This window comes from Polyodon spathula, chromosome 7 (assembly GCF_017654505.1).
Source record: "Polyodon spathula isolate WHYD16114869_AA chromosome 7, ASM1765450v1, whole genome shotgun sequence".
In the NCBI taxonomy this organism is placed as follows: domain Eukaryota; kingdom Metazoa; phylum Chordata; class Actinopteri; order Acipenseriformes; family Polyodontidae; genus Polyodon; species Polyodon spathula.
This window is the reverse complement of record NC_054540.1, coordinates 6,339,868-6,365,325: the sequence shown is the minus strand read 5'-3', so window position 1 is coordinate 6,365,325 and position 25,458 is coordinate 6,339,868. Positions and strand designations below refer to the sequence as shown.

Here is a 25,458-nt window from a genome sequence, read left to right as displayed (position 1 = left end):
TCAAAGCTTCATGCAGTGAGGTCCAGTTGTTTTAAAGCTTTTTAACTTCAACTCAGTTTTCACTGATTCCATAAGCACAGAGGGAAGTATCATTGAAGTCTTGGTTAAGATGCATTCCCTATTATTAATCTGCAAGTCTTAGAGTGTTTCTTTGTTGGGAGTGTACCTGAAAAGCCATCTTTTATCCCAACAATATGTGCTGTTGTCTTTGTGCAGGCGCTGTGCCAGAAGGAGGACATGGAGGAGAGGATTACCACGCTGGAGAGGCGGTACCTCAGTGCCCAGAGAGAGTCCACCTCAGTGCACGACATGAATGACAAGTTAGAGAATGAGCTGGCAAACAAGGAGGCCTTCCTGCGCCAGGTCCGGTGTCCACCCAGTGATAGACGAGAAGAAAACAAGCTTGTTTAACAATAGGAATTATACAGCTATAGCCAAAAGTTTTGCAACACCTAGAATTTTAGAATTGAGACATTATTAAAACACAAAATTATGTATATATTAACATAATTTAAATATTTTATTTTATGTCCTATAATCAACTACGAAATGATATCACAAAAGTCTACTGGAAGCCATAATAGTAGTACAGTATTTCATATTAGATCTCGAAATGTCACATTTTTCAGTTTCGTTAAGTATATGAAAAACTAAAAAGTGGTATGTAATTCAATATGTTAATGTATCATTATTCAGCAGGTTTCATTCAGCTTTTCATTCGACTACAAATGAATTCTACAGGGTAATAGGAAGCTTTTGGCCATAGTTGTAAATAGACATATTCAGTTTAACAGCACATACACACTTATAAGACAATCTTTTGGTGTGGCTACTAGGGTCTTAAAAATATAATGTACTGTATTGCCTTGATTTACAATTTCTATTGAGCAATTTAAACATTTAATATGTTTTGTTCACATAGAAACATATCTGGCATTAAAACATAGACCAACCCTCTCCACCAGGTTGGTTAACACACATTGAGTTTTCTTTTTTTAATCATTTTCAATTAGTAAATGGTATGGCCATTCAACTTTTTTTAAACTGGGGTACATGTAAATGACACAGGATTCAATATTTCCTCTAAAGGGCTCACTGAACTAAGGGAATCCAGGGATTTGAATGTCTGAAGACCAACATGGGGAAGAGGGATGATCTATAGGAATATACAGTACCTGTGCAGGGGTTTTATAACCTAATAAAGATAGAAAGGTGAACTAAACAGAACTAAATGTTGGGGGCCATTGAAAAGGATACCAAAGCCAATTAAGTAGGATACATTTATAAAAAATAATGAGAGGAAAATGAATGTAAGCTTACTTTGTATAAGTGGCATTTGAAATTTAAATCATGGAGAAGCATTGATCCAGGTTGATTTAGTATGTAAAGAATCTATTCAGTAAGGTCAGGTGTAGGTCATGGCATTGTCTAAGGGTTATTTTGCAGTAGTACTCTCATTACAAATCTACATGTATAGCCTATTTTAAGCACAGTCTTGTGATGAAGCACATGTTTGACATTTATTAATCTTGAAAATATATAGAGGAGATTTATCAGAGTTGTATTTTCTTAATTTTCTGGCATGGAAATCAAGAGTCTAATAAATGTTTGCATATGTTGTTCAAGATCAAGCTTTGGCTTTACATTCCACATAATTCCCTAATCAATTAGATAAGTTAGATCTCCCTTGCCAGTATCGATGCTGTAGAGACATTAGCATCTGCCGTACATTACAGTATTGCCAAGTAGCTGATGGAAACAGCACAAGAGACAATGATCTGTGGTCAATATACTGTACTGTTGTACCCATTTGAGAAAATGACTTTAACAAGAGACACTGATCCCTTCAACAAGTGACAAGGAATGTGTGCAGACTCTGTCATCCTTGCTGAAAGGTCTCTATGCTCCTAAGATGTAAAAGAGTGGGCTGTAAAAACAGGTTCCTGTAATATCTTGCAAAACAGAAGGTTAAATTTTATGACAGTTATTACATCTCTGAAATTAGTTCTATAGTACTATTCAATCAAGAATTACAAAAGGAAGAGGCAACTGAAAATCGCTTCAAACAATTTTCTAATATATAGACACACACACACACACACAATATGTCATTTTAAATATTAAAATGCTGCAGTCTGAAGTGGTTCGATATAAAAGCTGGTGTTTGAGGTGGTGGTGGTTGTTGTTGTTAATAATATTTATTTATTTGGCAGACTTTCTCCCAAATATCAAGGTGACTTCCAGGTGTTACAAGGCAGTACATGGTTGCACTGCAAGAAGAAGCAGAAATGCATATTCAAATACAGTATAATTTACAATAAGTGCAACTAATACTTCTAAAGTACAATACAAGAGAGGATACCAGAATTTGGGATTACAACAAGTTATATCTACAATGACATATTAGTAGTGCAATAGTGCAAGGATAGTGCATTATCACTATGTAACACAATTTTTGTTCCTGGGTAGTAAGTGTTATTTCCTAATTGCTTATGCCTCAAAAGTATAGAAAATGGCTATTATTCCCCACAAACTTTGCTTTTGTGACCAGGACAGTGATATTTCAAAATATCACTATTTCCAATGGGAAAACGGGCAAATATGTGTCTTTTCGTTCACATAAAGTCAGAAAAAAAACAACATATGAATCCAAATTAACATGTATTTATACTAAAGTAATACAAAAATGACTACAAAAGATTTAGAAGTTTGTAGTTTTTTGAGATTTACGATTATACTGTAAATACAGTATAATCGTAAATCTCGAAAAACTACTCAGCGGGAGTACATAGCAGCGGGAGTACATAGCAGTTATTCTGCAGAATGAAATCACCCCAGAGCTCCTCCTTTCCTGACCAGATTTCTTTGTGCTCCACTGTAGATGGAGGAAAAGAACCGGCAGTTGCAGGAGCGCCTGGAGCTGGCTGAGCAGAAGCTGCAGCAGACCATGAGGAAGGCAGAGACACTGCCTGAGGTGGAGGCTGAACTGGCGCAGAGGATAGCTGCTCTCACAAAGGTGACGCCCTTAGAGACTGCATTGCTGCCAATCACAATTCAACACAATTCAACCCAATTCAACAATACAGGGCAGACTCAAACCATAGCCAATCCATGTCTAAATGACTCATTTCAATAGTAATTATTTGGAGAAAGTTAAAAGTATTCTTGTTGCTTTAATGGCCTTCTCTGCGGCATATTCACGTGGACATATTCCCTATTTTCTCCTAATTTTCTTATTTTGGATAACGCCCCTTGAACAATAAAATATCTGATTGCCAAGGGCTATATTATTACCAAATGTATTTATATGTGTTTGTGTTTCTTGTTCTTTAAATTGACATATTTTGTCTTCATACTGTTGCTTTATAGTTTCACTTTACTTTTGCAATCTTGTATTTCAAAGTATTTTTTGTTGTAGCTACTGTATAAAAGTAATGTTCACTTAAATGGATGGAAATGAAATACAAATCATTTTTGTAACGCTTTTCCCTTTTGCAACTGTAAACAACACTTATTTCTAATGTGAAGCCTTTTTTTTGCTTCTACCAGCAGGTTCTTAGGAAGAAAGGATTATTTTGCTATTGTCCGCGGTAATGATTTAGTAATGATTTGAGTCATGATGTTCAGAAGCTAGACCATTTTAGTATTGGGTCTGTAGTTTGGAATTTCTTAAATTTTAAATTCCATATTGTGGTAATGTTCAATTTGCCCACAGTTCGTGATGTTTGGAATTGGCAAACGTGTACTACTAACACATTGTCATTGTTCCCTTTTGCAGATGCAGATGTCACGGGCAACATGTGTATGGTGGAGGTGCACCTACACAAGTATGCCATCTTTTAGGGTTTTGCATATCTAGAGAATAGATATCTAGGGAGATGTGTGCTGCTTGTTAAATCTATGAAATTCTAAATCTCCACAAATAACAATTATTTCGAACATCATCAAGCTTGTTGAATTTCACGTTTGACATGTGCCATTAAAGAGAAAGTCAAGGAAGACTTTCATTTGTATTTGAAAATGTTTATCCTGCTATGAGATTATCAGGAGCTTAATGTTTGATGTCGAATCTAATGGTTAAGTTAAGCCCACGGCTCCATGTATCAAAGTGTTCTTGCAGGTTGTCAAAGTTTTGTTTAATGTATGTTCATTCTATACTGTATTTAGGAAGCCTCACACTTTTGGTTTTGTTCTGTTGTTTTTTTTGTTTCACCAAGCAACATGTCTACTGGCTAGGCTTTACTAACTGTGAACTTCCTTCCATACCTCTTGAATTTGCCTCTGCACATCGTCCACCACCTTCACATTTAACACATACTCTGCTGAATTTGTTCAGCAGGATTTAATCTTTTTCTTTTTAAACATTCTGTACTGTTTTATTTGGTATGTGTGTGTGTCTCTTAAGTTCTGATTCTTCAATTTGTCCCTTTCCTTCTCCTTGACCGGTTAGTATGGTCCAAGCTCTTCTACCTCAGCTGATGAGTATCAGTATGTTATGGAAGCTAGACTCCAAGAAATGAACTCCATACTTAGGAAGGTAGTCCTACTGGACTTTACTTTCTATTGCTAATTAGAATCCATCAGACTTTTCTGTTGTAGCCAATCATTGTGTGGTTTAGAGCTTTTAAATAGCTTTTTTCCAAAGACAGCAGGTTTGTGGTTCAAACTGTGCAGAAGCGGCATGTTACATCTGGCTGAATTTCATTGCTCATAGAAATATTAACGACCATATTTTGCTAATGCTTGGTCATAACAGGCCTCTCAAGCTGACACATTTCAAGCAATGCTGTTCAGCTGCCTGTTTTGAATATGTTTTTTTCTTAATATTTTTTTTTTTTTTTTTTTCTAAACTACAGTTTGCAGATAGTAGTAGCTTGGCTTCTTTGTCTTGTTCTAATACCTGTATGAGAGTCGACATTGCTGTTAAAATCACTGACTTCTCCTGTGTGTTACAGGCTGAGGAGAGGCACGGCAGCATTGAGGAGCGGATGAGGCATTTGGAAGGGCAGCTTGAGGAGAAGAACCAGGAGCTTCAAAGAGTGAGTCACACTTCTACATGTGCAAGAGAGCCTTCAGCGCTATTTCACTTCACCTCAGTTTTATAAATTTGTTTTATCCTCCCTACACTTACATTTTTATTTGCATCATGAGAACACCTCCTCAAATTTTAGATGGACAAACCTTTTGTTATCAGAATCCATATCATAGTGACCTGACTACATGCATTCTGGGTTACATAGTGGAGGCTAACTTGATCATGGGACCAGTTTGTTACAGTTATTCTACATAATGTCAGTTTGGGTGATAACTTAACTGGAATGAACTATTCAATGCTTTATCTTAAAAAACAATTGCTGAACCTATGCATGGGAATTTGTTATAGGTTTGTACTGTTCTACATGCTGTGAGTATAGGTCTTTTCTTCTGTCTAATACTAATTAATATCTTCTAGACAAAAGGGACTTTTTTTATACACTTACTTTTACTTCACTGTTGACAAGAATTGCTGAGGCTTTTTTATGACTCAGGCACGGCAAAGAGAGAAAATGAATGAGGAGCACAATAAGAGGCTGTCAGACACTGTGGACCGGCTCCTGACAGAGTCAAACGAGCGCCTTCAGCTCCACCTCAAAGAAAGAATGGCTGCACTAGAAGACAAGGTATTGAAGCAACTTCGGCATTCAGCTTTTGAATGGTTAATTCTAAAGTTGTGTGGCTGCATGTATAGTGATTGGCGTTTCTACATTATTAACTGGTAATTTCAATAAGAAATACATTTATATGGACTTGCATTACTAGTGAAGTCTGAATTATATTGCGTATTCAAAACTTTGATCACTCAATTGTAAATTCGGAGGTAAAAACATAAGAAAGGGCAAGTGTAAAATTGGTCCCTCCTGGTGATAGATTTTGTTTTTTGGGAATGACTGTGTTTAAACTGGTAGGCTGGGTAGAAAATGAGTATTTAAAATACTAAAAGTAATATTAGTGGCTGTTGATTGCCATAACAGTTGTAGGAATACTACATTGAAAATGAGAGATGGGTTAGTATTTTCTCTTCCCCTAATCTTTTAAGACTTTCCTGCATGTCTGTGGGTTTTAGAATCTAGCTAGTACTTAAACTAGCTATCAATCCCATTCTTCTTGCCAGTACAGTTTATATTTCAAATTTTTCTCTCGTCTATAGAATGTATTAATACAGGACTCTGAAAACTTCAGGAAACAGCTTGAGGATTCACTCCATGATAAGGTAGGCCACTACATGTACGTCTTAAACCAAAGGAACCAACGCAACATTGTGTCTTCCCTTAGGCATGCTGCATACTGCAAGTGTCTTTTACTCACCAAGCTTGAATTTTGACTGTATAATAAAGACTGTGATATTCTAATTGATGGATATGTTTGTGTTTAGAGTAGACTTCTGTAACAGGACTGGGAATACAGTTACCACAGAAAGTATAAGAGCCTCTCAGGTTCGGTCAGGGACAATAATGCAGTGACAATAAATTTTACCTTTTTTTAAGGACCAACTTGCAGGGGAAATAGAAAAGCTGAGATCTGAACTTGAGCAGTTTAAGATGAGAACAGGATCCTTAAGTGAGCCAACATTTTCCAGGTAAGTAGCAGGGATGTAAATGTAATTGGCATAAATATGAGTTATATTTTAAATTTAGATAAAGATAGTGTGTTTGTCTCTTCGTAGATACATTCCACAGTAACTTGTTTATAGAATGAATACCCTGATTTTAAACATATTTCCGAGGTCCTTAGAACCTCAAGACTGCCTACTTATAAATAGGTTTTGGCATGCAGTTAGTCACACTAATGAAAGTTATGTCTTGGGATTCATTCTCTTGAATTTGATGTGAAACTTTGCGTGAAAAATTAGGTACAAGAAGTTGTTGAAAATACACCCCATGTGAATCACAGCACAAAATTGTGCAGGGTATTCTTTGTATCCGTTTGCATGGGATACATATTTGCGCTTCCAGCCCTAGGTATTACACATAACTTGTAAATGTAATTATTTACTGCATCTATATTGAAATGTATTACATTTCCATAATGTCTTTAATCAAGTAGAAAAATACCCAGCACTCAAATGCAAATAGTGTGACCAGATAGAGAGAGTGAAAAATCGGGACGTGATGGTGCGGGGAGGAAATAAACCCTGTTTAAATGAACTCCTGCACAACGCAAGCGATGGGAACGACGTATTTTTCTTCTGTAGATAGGCTTTTTTATTCCTTCTTTCTGTGTGCATTGCACTTAGGCAAAAACTTAGAGAAATATAATTAAAAAAAAAAAAAAAAACCCTCTTGTTTACTGTTTAGATGACAAGGATGTTTTAATTAGCCTATCAGGATGCACTGATGTTTCTGTGACCTGCTGTACTGTGCATAGCAGGTGGGACAGGCAGTGCTGCATTGTTTTGAATTAGGTTGCTAAAAATCTAGTTTTTAGCTTTGGACATAAAATACCAAAAATGGACAACAAAGCAGAACATGCAAAGTAGCTTATATTTCAGCTGAGGATCGTTACAAGACATTTCCCAAAGATACTGCATGCAGATGGAGGTAATTGTGTTGCACTTCTTGTGACTTAAAGAAAATCCGATCGATTGCTATTTAGCTTCAGAGTCACACATTAAACAAAAGGCTACCACAGAGGCTGCTGAACAGAACATAAAACAAACAACAGCTTCAGAAACCAAACTGGAAAATCAGCGCAAACAAAAAAAGTATTCCTGTGTTGGTTGTACCCAAATTAATCAGTACAGGTTCATTACAGGTACAGTGAAGCACAGCTACCTCGGTTCAGACAACCTGCTGTTTACTTTTTAATTATAACCCTAATCCTAACTGGATTACTTGGCCATACGCATAACATTCTTTTTGCCGATAACATATATAACTGTAGAACTCCTTGAAGCGCATGCGAAATTCATTTTTACTTTTGAGCTTAGATTACTTGTGCAAGTTTCAATTAGTCACAATAATAATAATAATAATATAATAATAATATAATAAATAATAATAATAATATGTCCCACCAGCGTGATGCTTCACATCCAACTCGCCACCGTGTGATGCTGCGCTCTTTTTTTTTTTTTTTTACACAATTTACAGAATGTGATTGAATCCAGTTTATTTTTTCTCAGTGTGTTCGGTTTGTGCACTGTGTGTTTTGCTTTTTAGTGACAGGCTCGTCAACACCAGCCCCCATGACACTTCGCCAGTAAAACCAGACGCACCAAGCAGGGGTGTAGTGGTGGGGGGTAGCTGTGGGAGTGCGGCTCCCTCACTTCTCTTGGGCAAGGAACGCACGCTTTCGTACTTCACGTGTAGAATATTGAACTGGCTTGCACCTATTAATATATGGAGATATACATGTGTGTAACCCATACAAATAAGCAAAGAATACAATAACTGTAAGAAACGGTTGAAAGATAAATAATGAAACAGTTTGAATATAGCGTGCGTGGTCTGGAACAGCAGGTGTGAATAATGTAGAGAGGTGAAAGGAACCTGTATCAACGCTGTGCTGAGGCATCAGCGTTTTACAATTAGATAAAATAATTGGAACAGTATATAAGAAATAATGTAGCTAAAATAAGCTAAACATTGATTTTAAAGACAAAACCCAATCGCAACAAGCAAATACAGTGTACCTGTGGTAGATAATAGCGACCTCTCCATTCTAAATATAGCACTACACCACTGGCACCAAGTAAAATGCATGATGCATACCGCATCATGTGGTTGCAGGTTAACGTGGTTGAGTAGCCGCATAGATGCAATGCAAACAACTCACTCAAACAACACACCCTAAACTAGTCTGCTGTTGCACCACGAGACAGTACAGCAGCTACATATACGAAATTTCCTAATGCCTAGGGTTTTCAACGTTACTCTAAAAAGCGGAACAAATGGCGTCCTGACAGTACCTCAATCGGGACTTGGGACAAAGCCCCTAATATCAGGATGATCCCGATTTTATTGGGACATCTGGTCACCTTAAATGCAAGACCAACTGTGTCACTGTGTTCTTTCCAACCGCACACCCCAGCCAACATCTCTCTAAATCACTGGCCTTCAGCTTTCCAACCAAACTCACCCCAGCCAACATCTCTCTAAATCACTGGCCTTCAGCTTTCCAACCGCATTCACCCCAGCCAACATCTCTCTAAATCACTGGCCTTCAGCTTTCCAACCGCATTCACCCCAGCCAACATCTCTCTAAATCACTGGCCTTTAGCTTTCCAACTGCACTCATTCCAGCCTACATCTCTCTAAATCACTGGCCTTCAGATTACTGTCTTATCATGAGTCTGACGCCACTCCAACTTTTGACACCAGTGGTGATATGATGGATGCTCTTAGGCAAAGTGCTTCAGGGTTAAGTGCAACCACAGTCCTCCACTACCATACTGTATACCCCCCTCTCATCCCAACAGCCTTACAGAACTGAATGGTTCAACAAAGACAAAAAAAATCATTGAGTAAAACTTTCACTGTAAGATGTCCTGAGAAAGCTTCACATTTACAATATCAGAAGTATGGTCTCAGCTTTTGAGTCGGGAAACTGATTTGGCTAATCAAGGGCCTTGGCCACCATGACTGTTTATCAGGGGAAAGAACCCACAACCAAGTTGTGGTAATGATGTTTATGCTTCTGTACTTCAATAACTATTTTGAATAAACACATAACCACCTAGTAATATAGACTGATACGAAGTCATTTACCCGTTAAAAATTGCTTTGTCAACTAACTTCTGATTTACAATACTGGCAGTATGGAAAAAAAAAAAAAAAAGCTGTATCATTGCCATATCAGTGTGAAACAATCCAAGCTCTTTACTCTTGTTATCAACCTCAGTCTACTGGGGTTACCACTCCTTTTTGATTTATTGGGATTCTTCAGAACATGACTTTAGTATTTGTTTGGTCTGTTGTTCCCCAGCAACCAAAGAAAACCCCTAACATCAATATTAAACTCCAGGCCTGCCTTATAAATCATGTTGACACAGGCTTTAATTTATTGTTGCTAGCCTCAAACGCTTGTTGTGTGATGATGTCTGTGACATTAAGAAGTTATTGTGAAATGCAGTACTCCATACACCCCGGGTTTATGTATGGATGTATTTACAAATTGCTTATAAATTTAGTTTTTCTTTCGGAATCACAAGCAGGAAGATGTTTAGTATGCTTTTGCAAATAATACACTATCTAATCTTAAGAAGGGATAACTTGCATATATCAAAAGTGCCCAAGTGCTGCATTGAATTGGAAGAGTGCTTCAAACTTTGTTTTCCTTTTTGTTGTACCAACATGAGGTCCCTTCCTGCACAATCCCACAAACTGTTTTCCCTTTTATAAAACAGCTTGAGGCTGTTGTGTAGAAAGCATTTCAATGTCTCCTGGTTAGTGGAAAGAAGTAATTCAGGAGATTCAGCCACTGCCTGTGTGTGTAATCAGTCTCTAGTCTGAATCAGTTGCACAGGTAGCTTCTGCATAATATATGCAAGTATTTTCTTCATATCTTTTTCTTGGAAAATAATATGAAAGCAAGAGACGTGACTCACACTCTGCCCCCTGTAACCTAACCACTACATACTTTTTCCTTTCACTTTCTCACTATAAAAAGCAGCTATAACGATACATTTACCATGTGAATAATACAAATGTGCGCCTCACTTTTTTTTCTTTAAACTACTTTTTATTGTTTTTACAACATCCTTAATTACAGCAAAGATCAATTTACCACGAAAGACACTTCTCATCAAATCGTTATCTCATTTTCTTTTTATGTTTGGTAAATTGTTGCTGATGTACTTTAGAAACGTTGCATGGACATGTGTTACAATTACATAGTGTAGTTTTGAAATATACTGTAATATTTGAATACTTTGAAATATGTCCTGCGTCTTATCTCAGGACTCATCTGGACACGTCAGGGGAGCTGAGATACTCAATGGGTTCCCTTGCTGACAGCCAGTCCGATCACTACAGGTCTGCCAAAGTAATAAGGAGGCCTAGGAGGGGCCGTATGGGTGTGCGGATAGATGACCAGAAGGTGAGTACTTGTGTTTCCCTGTCTAACAAAAAATTTATTTGGCAGAATCAGTAATCTTCATAATACAGCCTGGGAGAAGCTCGTCAGTATTGCATGTGTAGATCAATGATGTCATCTTCAGCCTGACTGTTCTCTAGTTGTTCATTTATGCACACACCAGTATGGGAGATGTCTGCTCTTACATCCTCTGGAATTCGTCCACCTGCAGTACAGAGTAGCTGAGCACATTTAGATCTGACTTCTGTTCTAATGTGTTGCTGAAATTGAAGTATATGGCTACAGACCACTTGGAGAAACTACACTTATTCAACCACAAGGTAGAGCTGGTGAAATCCCATTGGAATTAAAGAATATAATAGCAGTTGGAAAGAGGAAGTGATTTCACCCTACTAGTCAGCATTCCCTTAACTTGAACGTGAAGTCTTCATAAGATATTGCCAAATACTGTTTTTCATTCCTAATCATACCCCGCATCTGTCTCTTGGTATTTAATATGCTTGTTGTTTATGTATCTGACTTGCAACAGTAAGGAGACTGGATGGCTAAAGTGTTTATTACACTGTTTAAAAAAGCACTTGGACTTAATAAGATTCTGTAATGCATTGTCATCACTTTAACTTAGTTTCATTAAATGTATTATTAAATTTAAGCAGTAGCAAGCATAAACATGAACATTAAGTTGAAAGATTCACTGATTCTAATGTTAATATTCCCTAGACTAAAAGATGTTAAGTTACAGCAGGGACCAATAAAGCTTGTATAAATGCATAAGTCATCCGAATATGATGGGTCTGTAATCAATGCATATAAGTGCTCTCAAATGCATGAATTCATAATAACACTAGCCTGGCACTGTTGGTCCAACATGCGCTCAAAAAGTATTTATTTATTTATGGATTTATTTATTTATTTATTATTTATTTATTTACTTGTTTTCTAATTACATAAGTAAAAATCTCCTTATAAACCTTTTCAGAAGTCATCTAATTTTATGTACTGAAATTGCTTCTGCAACAATACTCTTGTTAGTAACTAACCAAGGACACATGGGTAAAAATAAAACAAAAAAACCAAAACAAAACAAAAAATATATTTAATATTTTATCATCTGTACTGGTTACATAAGTATTCATCCCCTAAAGTCAGTACTTGGTAGAAGCACCTTTTGCAACAGTTACTGCTGAGTCTTTTTGGATAGGTCTCTACTAGCTTTGCACAGTAGGATGGTGACATTTTTGCCTGTTCTTCATGGTAAAATTGCTCCAGTTCTTATCATTTTTTTTGGAGGTATTCGATGGACTGCAATCTTCAAGTTTCACCATAAATTTTCGATTGGATTCAAATCAGGACTTTGACTGGGCCACTCAAGAACATTAATTCTCTTCTTGTTCAACGACTCCAGTGTGGCTTTGGCTTTGTGCTTCGGGTCATTGTCCTGCTGACATGTAAATTTCCTCCCCAGTTTCAGAGTCTTGGCTGACTCAAACTGGTTTTCCTCAAGGATTCGCCTGTGCTTTGCACCATCAGTTCTCCCCTCTATCCTGACGAGCTTCCCAGTCCCTGTTGAGGAGAAGCATCCCCATAACATGATGCTGCCACCACCACGCTTGACAGTTGGGATGGTGTTGACTTGTTGATGTGCAGTGTTGGACTTGCGGCAGATGTAACACTTTGAATTTATAACCGAAAAGTTCAATTTTTGTATCTTCTGATCACAAAACCTTTTCCACATGTCTGCAGAATCATCTATATGCTTTAAGATGAGGCTTTTTGAGTAATGGCTTCTTTCTTGCCACCCGTCCATACAGGCCAGCTTTGTGTAGGGACTGGCTTATTGTTGATGTGTGAACACTGCCTCCCATCTCAGACACAGACCTTTGCAGATCTCTCAAGGTCATTGTTGGCTTCAGAGTGCCAACCGGAACCAGTTTCCTGCTTGCCCGGCTGCTTAGTTTGGGAGGGCAACCTGATCTGGGTAGTGTCAGGGTGGTATGATTCATCTTCCACTTCTTTAATGATGGACTTCACTGTGCTGAGAGGGATAATTGGAGCCTTTGAAATTTTCTTGTACCCTTCTCCTGTTCTGTGCCTTGCTACCACTTTATCCCTGACCTTGTTTTGAAAGCTCCTTGGTCTTCATGGTTACTTTGTTGGATCACTGTGTGAGTTGCAGCTTGAAAGTCTGTATATACCTGAGGGAAATTATCTACACGTTAAACCACTTTGAGTACACACAGGCTGAAACCATTTCACTCGTTTTGTGAGCTTTCAAACAAATAATTTTGCACCTGAGCTGATTTAGGTCTGCAGTAGCAAATGGGTTGAATACCTGTGCAACTGAGATAAATTTGTTTTTCTCTGTAAGTCTTACTTATTTATATTTTATATGCATTTTTTAACTTTATCAATGTGGAGTAGTTTCTGTAGATTCTATATTTAAAGTCTAATTTGAAAGTGCAGGGGAGTACGCTCTGGTGCCAACAAACTATAAAAACTTTGCAGGAGGGGGTGAATAGTTCTGCAGACCACTGTGTGTCTATATATATGTGTGTGTTTAAACACTTTAATGCAGTATTTTCCCCTGTAAGCTGACCTGACTGTCAATCCTAGACCTTTCTCAAGCAGGGATAGACAATTGTGCTGCATTTAGATAGTGGTTAAGCCAGAGCCAGATTCAAGCCCTGTGCTCCAGACGTGCAAGGCTAATGAATTAGTCCGCGTCGCCACCTAACCCTCTCAATTTTATTTAATAAATCTACACTAGGCCAAGTCACTTGGGGACCATGAGTGGGGTCAGCCTCAGCAGATCAGTGTCCTTGGGAACCACCCCTATGAAAGTGACACTGAAATGTCCGACATCGACGACGATGACAGAGAAACCATCTTTAGCTCCATGGACCTCCTCTCTCCTGGTGGACACTCTGATGCCCAGACGCTTGCCATGATGCTTCAAGAACAGCTTGATGCAATCAACAGAGAGATCCGGTAACTGACACAAACATTACCAAGTCTCAGAGTAGAAAGCATAGATGAATTCAAAAGAACTGTGCATTTCCGGTATCCTGTGGGCATTAGTGTTGAACATGACTATCCAAACAGGTTTGATATGGTCTGAATCAGGGCTATCTGTTGAGCCAATGGATGGCACGAAAACCCTCCATTGCCCTCTGTTTCGTATCTGTTCAGCTAATTCTAGCTGATGCCTCCAGCTTCAGTAGGAATGAGACTGAATTAATCACAGACACAAAGTAATGTATTAACAGCGCTGCTGTCAGTCAGGGTGCGTTGCTTCAAAGGGTTGCCGCTCCTTGTGATTCATGCCACATAAGTACAGTAGAAAGGTCTGTGTGGGGCCCTGCTTGAAACAACGTAGGGGGGAAAAAAATCACATTTTAATTTGCAATTACATCTGAAACAGATGTTAAACATTGATGAAGGCATTGGCCAATATATTGCTTTGTATGTATAAAAGTAGTGTACAGTAGTTCATATGTAACTTTGAGCACTACATACTGAATTGCATACCACTTTGGAGTTTTTCATATACTTCGTGAAAAACTGACAAAAATTGAAAAATGTAATATTTCGAAATCTGTAATATTATGGCTTCTGGTAGACTTTGGCAATGTCATTTGTAGTTTCTTTGATTAAATGATATTAAATAAAATATCTAAGCTATGCGTGTGTGTGTGTGTTTAATGGTGTTCGCGACTCGTGGTTTCAGTTTGATCCAGGAAGAGAAGGAGTCGACAGAGCTGCGGGCGGAGGAGATTGAGAGCCGTGTAGCCAGCGTCAGTTTGGAAGGCTTGAACTTGGCTCGAGTTCACGCAGAGACCTCAATCACTGGCTCAGTCACTGCCTCCTCCCTGGCCAGCTCTTCACCGCCCAGCGGCCACTCCACACCCAAACTGACCCCCCGTAGCCCAGCCCGAGAAATGGACCGCATGGGGGTCATGACCCTGGTAAGCTTTTTTTAAGGCCATGATTTACGGAGATTGAAATGCGAGTACAGTCATGTACAACGTGCAGAATGTATATTCATTCTCACTACATACTAGTGCTGAGACTGGCTGGGTCAGTGTTTTCAGTGGCATGTAAAATGAATAAGCTCCATTTACTTTTTCCTTAATCCCACATATTAGAGCAGAAACTAAATATAGTTTGGAAGGGGCAAATGCCAAACACGGTAGACTCTTGCTAATATGAACTCTGGTAATCCAAACAGACCTATAATCCATATCATGCTATCACAACGACATGTATACTAATAGCAGATGATAAAGATTGAAGGGACTGATTTTTAATTGAGAAGATTGTTTTGTGTAACTGTCAAGTAATATCAAACGATCAACAATAATGTTATATGGTTTGATTTATTGTTTAAAACTACAGTCCATTCAGTTGAGGGATTTTAAAAGATTTGAAGTGGAGTTATCCCTGAATACCCTTGAGTTAATCCAAGCCAGCATTCATTAAAAAAAAAAATCCTTCTGGGACATCAAAAGTTTTGTTTTAAATCTTTATTGCTTCAGCTTCATATTTAATATTTTTGTCGTGTATTGTAAAATGGTTTAAATATACCTAACTCAGGAGTTTGAAAATTGTCAGTTTCCCATTCCAAACAGTTATAAATTAAGATCATTGGTGAGCATAAGTAAATGTATAAGTGTATGTGTTTATATATATATATATATATAGAGAGAGAGAGAGAGAGAGAGAGAGAGAGAGAGAGAGAGAGAGAGAGAGAGAGAGAGAGAGAGAGAGAGAGAGAGAGAGAGAGAGAGAGAGAGAGCTTAGTTATAAACTGGCAGGAAGACTTCATGTGTTTAATGGTATAAGATTAAAGTATAATAGTTTTGCACAATGCAGTTGCATTTGCAGAAACTGAAATGAATTGCTCGATGCTGAAGGCTCTAAGAAAACTTGTGAAACTGACTGGTTCTGCTATTTGTGATTTTATAGTATTTTTCAATACTATAATTTGTTTCCTTTTTCTCTATTGCCTTGCAGCCCAGTGATTTAAGGAAACACAGGAGAAAGGTACTGTTTCCCAACATATTTAACATTTGTATGCAATTTAATTTACCAAGTACCATCTTGATATTGTCAGTGCAGCAAGTTTTACTTGGTTCACAGTATGATTCTCAAAGCATTGTATTACAGTTCTACAGATGGTTACATAAACAATTCCAGATAGATGCATTTTATGCCACGCCGCATGCGAGACCTGCAGTTTCAGTTTGAAGTGGAGTAACTTAACATTAACTGCCCTCAGATTGCAGCAGTTGATGAGGATGGTCGAGAAGACAAGGCCACTATAAAGTGTGAGACGTCTCCTCCTGCCACCCCTCGACAAGTCCGAATGACGCACACACTGCCATCGTCCCACCACAACGATGCCAAGGGGTGAGATTCACAGCGTCTGTCTTAGTTGGGATTCCAGTTATTCTCACTGTTGTGTCACAAGCCATTCTTAAGAGATTCCAGTTATTCTCACTGTTGACTCACAAGCCATTCTTAAGAGATTCCAGTTATTCTCATTGTTCTGTCACAAGCCATTATTAAGAGATTCCAGTTATTCTCATTGTAATGTTACAAGCCATTCTTAAGAGATTCCAGTTATTCTCATTGTAATGTTACAAGCCATTCTTAAGAGATTCCAGTTATTCTCATTGTAATGTTACAAGCCATTCTTAAGAGGTTCCAGTTATTCGCATAATGTCACAAGACATTCTTAAGACGCATGTACTTTGACTTGAATGTATTTATTTTTTGTGTGTGTTTGTAGAATAGCTCTTTTTTATTAGTGTGTATTGGTGTTTTATGTGTGTTTAAGTTGACCTTATGAGTAGATGTGCTCTCTGTTTAAATGAGTATAATTTCCCTTTAACTGATAGCACATTTACTTTCTTAGGGTTTGTTTACTTTGCTTGACCAATGCATCTGCAAGCTTTGGGTGGTTTTGCAGATGATTGTGTGCTTTTATAGATTTTATTTAATTTTTTGCTTATGACTCGTTTTTCTAAGCTTAAAGTAATATGTTATTCTGTGGAATATGTTGTCAATTATCATGTATTACTGTTATTGTTGGCATAATTACTGTTTTTTAGCATGTTTGATAAAGTCATCAGCATATTTCACTGTTCAGGCAGAGTAAAACCAAGCAAGACAGGGTTTCTGTAATAAGGCCAGCCATTTCTTGCCCCCTAAAACAGTAAGATTTTAAAAAAAAAAAAAAAAAAAAAAAAAAAAAAAAAAAAAAAAAAGCATGACAAATATTAATGCCTGCAGAAACAGAAATAAATAGTGATTGTGAAAAGGATAATAACACCAGGTTTGCCAGATTACGTTGGTATATACTGTAGAAAATATTCAATAAGGAAATCAACCTGTGTTGGCTGCAAATTGAAAGCGCTATCTCATTTTAAACTTCCCTGCAAGGGGTATAGTATATTAGAAATGAAGTCAATGTCATTGATGTATTACTCATTTATGTACAGTAAAAGAGAACCCAATAGCCTCATACCAACCTATGCACTAAGCCCCCTGATGGCAGATGATTAAGCTTTTCTCTTCTAAAAAGAGTATCATATTCTTTAGTGAGCTGAATTAATATACCCTGCTGTGGTTTGTGCATTCTGGTGATAGCTGTAAACACCAGATTTGCTGTGTAATCAATAGCCAGAGCTAATGTTGATTTAATTGGGTGATTTAAATGTATGTGGCTGACTTTGTTCTTTAAAGACATCTCCCTCAAACTATGTTCATTCTTTTTGCAGTGTGTCTGCTACACTGGAAGCTGAAGCCACTGCACTCAGCAGTGTCACCAGCAGCCAAGACTCTCTTCACAAAGCTCCAAAGAAAAAAGGAATCAAATCATCAATAGGCCGCTTGTTTGGCAAAAAGGAGAAGGGAAGACTTGCACAACTCCACAAAGATTATGGTGGACCAGGACAGGGTTAGTATCTGTGCCTTTTGTCAAAGAGGTTGTGTAGCTAACGAAATAATTCTAGAAGTCTTTTTACGTAGATCTAACGTGCAGTTTTGAAGGACACACGTTATTGAATACATATTGTATGTGGTATATATAGTACAATACTAGGTTAAGGAAAGCTACAGTGTGTTTTCATCTTACTTTCAGGTACTTTTACAGTTCCTTGGTTATTTCACCCAGAGAGTAGTGAAACTGAAATCGGTAACCATTACCGAATGGGTATTTACCTCTTAAAGACCCAAAGTTGCTCACCGAGCCTTTGATGGAGTCATGACCACCTCCAAGTATCAAAAGAACTGTGCTCACACATCTCAGCTCCATTTTTCATTTCAAGACTGACCTGATCGGAGAGTCTAGTTCAGATAGGTACTTTGCTTCTATCTGTATATACAATAAATCTTCAGCAACGTTCGTTTATTATTGAACAGAGAAGATTAGTTTAGAGGTTGTAGATCCCACCAAAGTTTTCGTACACTGTGTTGTGTGTGCTTCGCGCACAACCATTGCTGGTAGTGTCACGTGAGCTGTTCAGTGTGTTGATATGTAAATAAATCTTGTTTGCCTGCGGGGCATATCAACTTTAACCTCCTCCTTGATCTCCTGCCTGTCACTCAGCAGCGAATACCTGTATCTTTCTAAACAAGGGATTTATATATAAAAATAAAGAAAGAAAATGAAAAAAATGAGAGCAACCTAAAGGAGTAAGAGCTCAGGGTATCATTGCTGACCTCTTTAAATGTTTGAAATAATTGATGAGCATTCCAGAAGTGACAAGTGCACAGCAGTTTGGTATTTTTCTCTGGCTACTATTTAAAATGGGAATTTATCTCAGGCTTCTCCTAATCACATTCCGAAAACATGTATATGCAGCAATCCGAATTCATTAGTTTTATACATGACTTATTTCTCATGTGTAGCTGCAAGTACATAAGGGTGGGTGTTTAATCCGACTGCTAAACATGTCGAGCACAATAATGAAAAAATAGAACATTACACAAAATATATTCAGGATATTCAAAGAAACAGTCCAAAGCAACCATAAGCTTGTTGTTTTTTTTATCTAAACAGTGGTGGACCTATGTGCTGTTTTAATGATTTCATGACAAAGGACTGCATGCATTGTTGGTCATTAACCCTAATTACTGTGCTGTAGCTTCTGTTCAGTACAGCTTGTGTTGGTATGGTTCTGTTATCTGGTGCTGGGTTTAAGCTGCAGAAAATCCATGAGCTTCAGCCTTTTGTTGGTATTGCAAGTCCACTGACTGTCTGGTATTTTTGTTTTCCTGCTATGGTAGACTCGGAGCTTGGTGGACAGGATGCCGTGGGATTAGGAAAACTTGGGACCCAAGCAGAAAAAGACAGGAGGCTAAAGAAGAAGTAAGTGCTTGACTGCAAGTATGCTAGTTAACATAAAACCCTAAATCTGTATTATAAAAACATGTAACATTCACACAGTACAAACACCCAAACACAATGTCGTTTTGAGTCCTTTATATTATACTTTTACACTCCAGCCAGGCACATTAGTGATGCAAAGCACCTGGCTGGCACCATAGGTCGCACCCACAGGCTATTTTGCAGCAGTGTACCTTCCTTTTCAAATGTTCACATCTTAAATACGCATTATGGAAGGACAAAAATAAAATGCAAACAATTCATTCAAAGTCTATCCTATTGATTCGACCTTACATGTCCGTGCCTTGCACTATTGTCCAACCCCACTTTCTTGGTACACTAATTGGAATTTTAATGTTTTTTTTAATTATTGTCAAGAGAGACAGTCACTTGTACATGGTTGGATGAGCATCTAATGTCCTTTTGTCTCATTAACAAAGACAGCCTTGCCAAGTTGGCAGCATTTATAACCTACTTTTCAAGCAGTTGTGATTAAAGCCTTGCTCTAGTTTACAAGGTGTTACAGATTTTGGTGAAACTATAAGCTGTGACACTCCAAGAAAACACAGAACTGCTGCAGGCCAAACATGTTTGCTTCACTTTTAACCTATTCAGTATTTCACATTTTTTATAATAATAATTGTTAATAAGTGTATCTTCATAACATTTCTTTTTTGCTGGCTCTATAATGCATCGTGCAGCTTGTCAGAGAATGATACAAAACCTCTCTGTCATGCAAAATGCTTTTTAAATTATTTTCTTTAATCCTTTGCTTGCCATGTTATCCTTCTGAATTTCTAATAACGACTTTCATTTGTGATGAGTGACCTGTGATTTTACCTGGAGAAAAATTCCAAAAACCTACCCATGGTCCACAAGATGTACCCAAAGAAAAGCCTGATTACCCTTAAGAGCACCCCAGTCCATTCTCAACTCACCACCTGTTGTCATCCTGCATGAGGCACAAAAAAACAAAGAAACTTTTTTTTTTCAAACCTCTCGTATTCCCTTAAGGTTTTAAGATCTCCATTGCTTTGCTGTCCTTTGCCGCAGCCATAAGCGATGTGGATGGCGACATTAGTATCTCAGCCTGTGGTGTGTGTGTCAGTGTGTGTGCGTGTGCCAGTGTGCTTCTGAAGATCGGAGGCGCTACACCTCGCCTGCCAGACTCCCTCTTTAGTAACTTGCTTGTTGCTTGCTCTTGCTTGCTCTGTGTGTTGGTGGCATATAGTCAATAATATCTATGTGCTTTTGTTTCCCATCCATCTCTCCTCATCACATGAAACAAATTAATAAAGCACATCTGGGTAAGTGATCACTGAGACTACTGAGTATCTTCATTGTCAGCAGCATGCTGCTGTTTCTTTCCTGTATGTGTAATCATTGCCTATTAATAACATCACTGCATCCACCGCTAAGGAAAAGCAACTGTACCGGAGCTGTCATCATGTCTCATAACTGTTCAGAAGTCTTTCCCCTTGTTTTAATTCACAGTGAATGGGTGTTCTCCCTTGAAAGAGCTTGGTACATTATATTGTGAATTGATTTCTGGGACTCAAGTTTACAGACTTGCTTTTGGGAAAAAGAAAACCTCAGCCTGAGAGCCTGGCCTCCCGCGAAGTGGTCATCCATTCTCAACGTGTGTGATTGAATGAGTGTACCATTTTCTAATGTTGGTTTGTCAGTCATAAAATATAACCAGTACCTGACCTGGTTATAGGGTGTAACATCTTTTAACTGTTTGCTTGTAAATGTTTGAACCATTTTCTTCCCTCATTAGCCGTGTGTGTGTGTGAAACAAGGAGGTGAGTTTCCCTGTGGTTTTGAAGCCCATTCATCCTGCTTCAGCCCTGCTGTACTGTATGTTTCCTGATCTTCCTATGCAGCACGTATCAGGGCCTCCACACTGTTCTGATGGGACAAATGTACTTCAGCCATAGTGAATAAAATACAAATTGAAAACATTTAAGATAAACAGAAAAAAGAGATATGTGGAAATGATTGTGAGTAAAAGCAATTTGAGAAGACATCTGGAGACAACTTCAGATGGATTTAGCCCACCGTTTAGCTTAAGGAGGAACACAGAAACACCATACAAGCAATAACCCCACTGAAGTTCATCACAGTTTCTAAATTCTTTGAAAACACAACTGATGATCAACCCTCGACAGATACAAGGCTGTCCCAGCATGGTTTCTAGCAATATGTTACATTTCTTTCTCCCAGACTAAGTATGTTCTTCTTTTGGTGATTTGTAAAGGCTTTGGATATACTGCCTTAACTGAGGACCTGACTGTTATAAATTAGAACAGCAAAGAGCAATGCAGAACGACCTGTATCTGATCCCTTTGATACAGTCCAATTTCCTCTCATTTTGAACAGTCTGATGTGGATGCTTGTCACAGCTTCCACAGCAACACAGTCAGGAGCCATTATAATCTATATTACTTGGAACACTTCATCTCAAATCAGCTGGAACTATCCACTAACAATGTGATTTGCAGAGCTGGGCGATGAGTTTGGATTGCACAGCAAAGCTACAGTACTGTATATATGTCTCATAGGAACACTTTTGTATTATGCACTTTAGTACAACAAGATTTAAACTTAACAGAAGTAAACAATTGATACCAAAATACTGTCAGACAAATCATTTCTAAATGTGACCACTTTATTTTAGAGAAGAGGTCTTGTGTATTGTGGTACCTGGTGTCTACAAAATCCTTATCGTACAGTGTGTTAAGGCAAAAGTCAATTATAAATAGGTCCACTGTGCTGGACTGCAAGAAAACTTATCGATATCCTTAAAAAAAAAAAAAAAAAAAAAAAAAAAGAAGAATCACCAAAACTAACAGAAGTAATATATTTAGAGATACTGATAATATTATGAATATACTGTATAACATACTGAATCACTAATAAATTATTGAAAACTATTACATTGATTTAAATGTCATAAGATTATCATCTTGAAAACTGGTGATTAAAAGCAGTAACATAACACTATGTAACACAATTTTTGTTCCTGGGTAGTAAGTGTTATTTCCTAATTGCTTATGCCTCAAAAGTATAGAAAATGGCTATTATTCCCCACAAACTTTGCTTTTGTGACCAGGACAGTGATATTTCAAAATATCACTATTTCCAATTGGAAAACGATCTTTTCATTCACATAAAGTCAGAAAAAAACAACATATGAATCCAAATTAACATGTATGTATACTAAAGTAATACAAAAATGACTACAAAAGATTTAGAAGTGAGTAGTTTTTCGAGATTTAAGATTATATGGATTCATATGTTGTTTTTTTCTGACTTATGTGAACGAAAAGACACACATTTGCCTGTTTTCCCACTGGAAATAGTGATATTTTGGACAAAGGGGCTACTTTTGGAAAGCAATCTTCATTTATGTGTAGTGGTATAAAATGAACCTAGATACAATTGCCTTATGTTTTTTGAACGAGGTGTGAATGTGCATAGTCAAAACTCAAGCAGGCAGGGGAAGCAGTGTCAAAAGAAACACACACACAAAACAGAAGCACAATGCACAGGCTTTACCATTGATGGTGATGAAATGATGTGATGGATCGATGCATCACCTCAGTCTTTCTTGCCAGAGATCATCACTGGGTACTGTTTTGCCTACATGGTTTCATGCCAGTGTGTTTCATTGCATGGTCTCCTATCTGTCCCACAGGCACGAACTCCTAGAGGAAGCTCGCAGAAAGGGGTTACCTTTCGCACAGTGGGATGGGCCCACTGTAGTGGCATGGCTGGAGGTAAATTACTATGTGCTTTCAGATTGTCTATTAGAGATGGTTAAGATTGGTTTTACAAGAAACCTGTAGTACATAAAAAATGGTGAAAAAATAAGTATTTTGCAAACTTGATCGGATAGCAAGGTCAAGTAGCCATGATGCTCCATTCTGGAGCACCTTTGATTGCACTGGGCTATCTGCATGGGCTTGGAAGTGAATAAAGAGCAGTGGTGGCCACCACACAGAGTTGACAACCCAGTGAGGCTCGCCAAGTTAAAATAATCCTAAATGAACTCCCACAGAAGCGCAATGCCTAATGGATTTTGTATTGTTTGCTTGCGTATTGCATGACTACTGTATGTTAGTGTGTTCCTTCCAGTGAGCAGTAGGAGATTCAGTTATTTTGGTTTTACTTGCAGTGTTTTTATGCTACTGTCACTTTGCTATTCTAACCACAGTCAATGTTTATGAGATATAAATAAACTGGATGGGCAATACAGTAGTACAATCAACAGGCTTTATCCATACAGCTCATTTAAATAATATTCAAGTGAAAAGCCTATCCTAAAACACTATAAAGTTATTTGTATATATAAGTATAGTTTGATATTGATGTAATGTCCAATAAGTAAGAGCAAAACCTTTTCAATTGATTTTGATTGGTTTTCAATGGCGTTGTTACATAACCTGACCTGTCAGGGTTATTTTAAACGAATGTCATATGTGCCTCAATGCTCTTTTGAGCTTCAAACAGAACACTCCACCAGACATAATTCATCATGACACACAAAACACAATTTATAGGGACGTATTCAATTGTAGCTTTTGAAGTGGGTATCAGAAGTCATGTTTATAATAGCACTGCCTCACGCTTCCTGTCATATTGTATTATCAAACCATATCAGACATTGGAAAGTTTGATTTTGTCATCATCATTTAGATAATCAAATTGAAATGGTCATCACCATGCACTGCAGTTATTCTCATGAATATACCTGAACTAGTCAGCATCCATTGTTGTGTTATAAGCATAATATAGTCAATGTAATAGCAATAATTGACAATAGGCATTTAGATCCTTGTTCATCACCGTGCACTTCACATAATTTTCATCTTCTGCAATTTATTTTTTTGTTAAAGAGAAAATTGTTTAACTCATAGCTAACTCAGATGGTAAATTGGCTAAGCGGCTCTGCTTTGCAACACAGCGCCTGTTAATTGTGACTGACTATTGGATAACCTTGTGCTTATTAACTTGTATAAGACTGGGGGACTTCTACTGTAGTAGCCATCAAAATGTGTAGTTTAATTAATGAGACCAGTCAAAATGAGACCTGTTAAATCCCACATTTTAAGACATTTTCAGCTCTAAATGATATGGGATGATTTGTGCACAGAAGCTGTGTACATTGATTGCATTACGCATTGCTTTTTATCAAACGCCAGCATTCGACTCATGTGCAATATAGTACTTTATACTGTTATATCTGAGTTCTGAAAACAGGAATATTCAGTAGTGCCAGTGTCACATCTCTAAGTTATAGCAATACCAGAGAGATGTAATTGACCGTTCTGTCGTTTTCCTGTCTTCCTATCGTAGACTTTAAAAACGAAGTGGCACTTATTATTCCAAACTTTTTTTTAAATATTTAAATATTTTAGATGTCACAACAGTGACATCTGGTGGCAAGCATTTTTTTTAAATGTTCTTTTCAGTTAATATTACCAGTAATTGTCTTCGGGTGTCAGCGTCTTGCCAAGTTCCTTTTAGGACAGCAGAAAAAAAAGGAATATAATAAAGCTGTTAAAATTAAACAATTCTATCAGTTTGCCCTATTGTGCTGTATTTAAGAACTACTGATTGTAGGAGTGTCATTAGACTGTTGCCTTCGGGATAATGCATACATTACTGTGCACATCAGCAGGCAAAGCTGGTGTTCAGGTTTTAATGCAAACAAAAATGTGCAGATTTGCACAATGTTTGTTACATCTGCACAATAAAAATGTACGGAATTTAATGGGCCATTTTTCCTCTACGGACCTGATAAGTATGTCACTGACCTAATATCGTCAAACTTGAATTTTCCAAGTGGCACATTTAATTGTAAATCATTGTAGTATAATACACACATATATATATATATATATATATATATATATATATATATATATATATATATATATATATATATATATATACACACACATTTTAGAATTTTGAGATTTGTCCCA

At 37.5% G+C, this 25,458-nt stretch overlaps 1 protein-coding gene across 7 annotated transcripts in view; it reads left to right on the top strand.

The window, feature by feature from the left end:
- Positions 1-25,458, top strand: part of LOC121318059 (liprin-alpha-2) — a 193,731-nt gene that overhangs the window by 154,593 nt on the left and 13,680 nt on the right. For 5 of the 7 annotated variants that reach the window (XM_041254309.1, XM_041254308.1, XM_041254312.1 and 2 more), the window contains exons 8-21: positions 217-363; positions 2,882-3,016; positions 4,956-5,039; positions 5,529-5,660; positions 6,188-6,250; positions 6,525-6,616; positions 10,938-11,076; positions 13,841-14,061; positions 14,801-15,038; positions 16,087-16,116; positions 16,352-16,482; positions 17,856-18,034; positions 19,366-19,447; positions 23,166-23,247. In XM_041254309.1, coding sequence (XP_041110243.1) covers positions 217-363; positions 2,882-3,016; positions 4,956-5,039; positions 5,529-5,660; positions 6,188-6,250; positions 6,525-6,616; positions 10,938-11,076; positions 13,841-14,061; positions 14,801-15,038; positions 16,087-16,116; positions 16,352-16,482; positions 17,856-18,034; positions 19,366-19,447; positions 23,166-23,247 — 1,755 coding nt within the window. Of the gene's footprint in view, positions 1-216; positions 364-2,881; positions 3,017-3,785; positions 3,828-4,450; positions 4,538-4,955; positions 5,040-5,528; positions 5,661-6,187; positions 6,251-6,524; positions 6,617-10,937; positions 11,077-13,840; positions 14,062-14,800; positions 15,039-16,086; positions 16,117-16,351; positions 16,483-17,855; positions 18,035-19,365; positions 19,448-23,165; positions 23,248-25,458 lie in introns of those variants that run through there. The other 2 variants (XM_041254314.1, XM_041254313.1) reach the window with 2 other exon arrangements.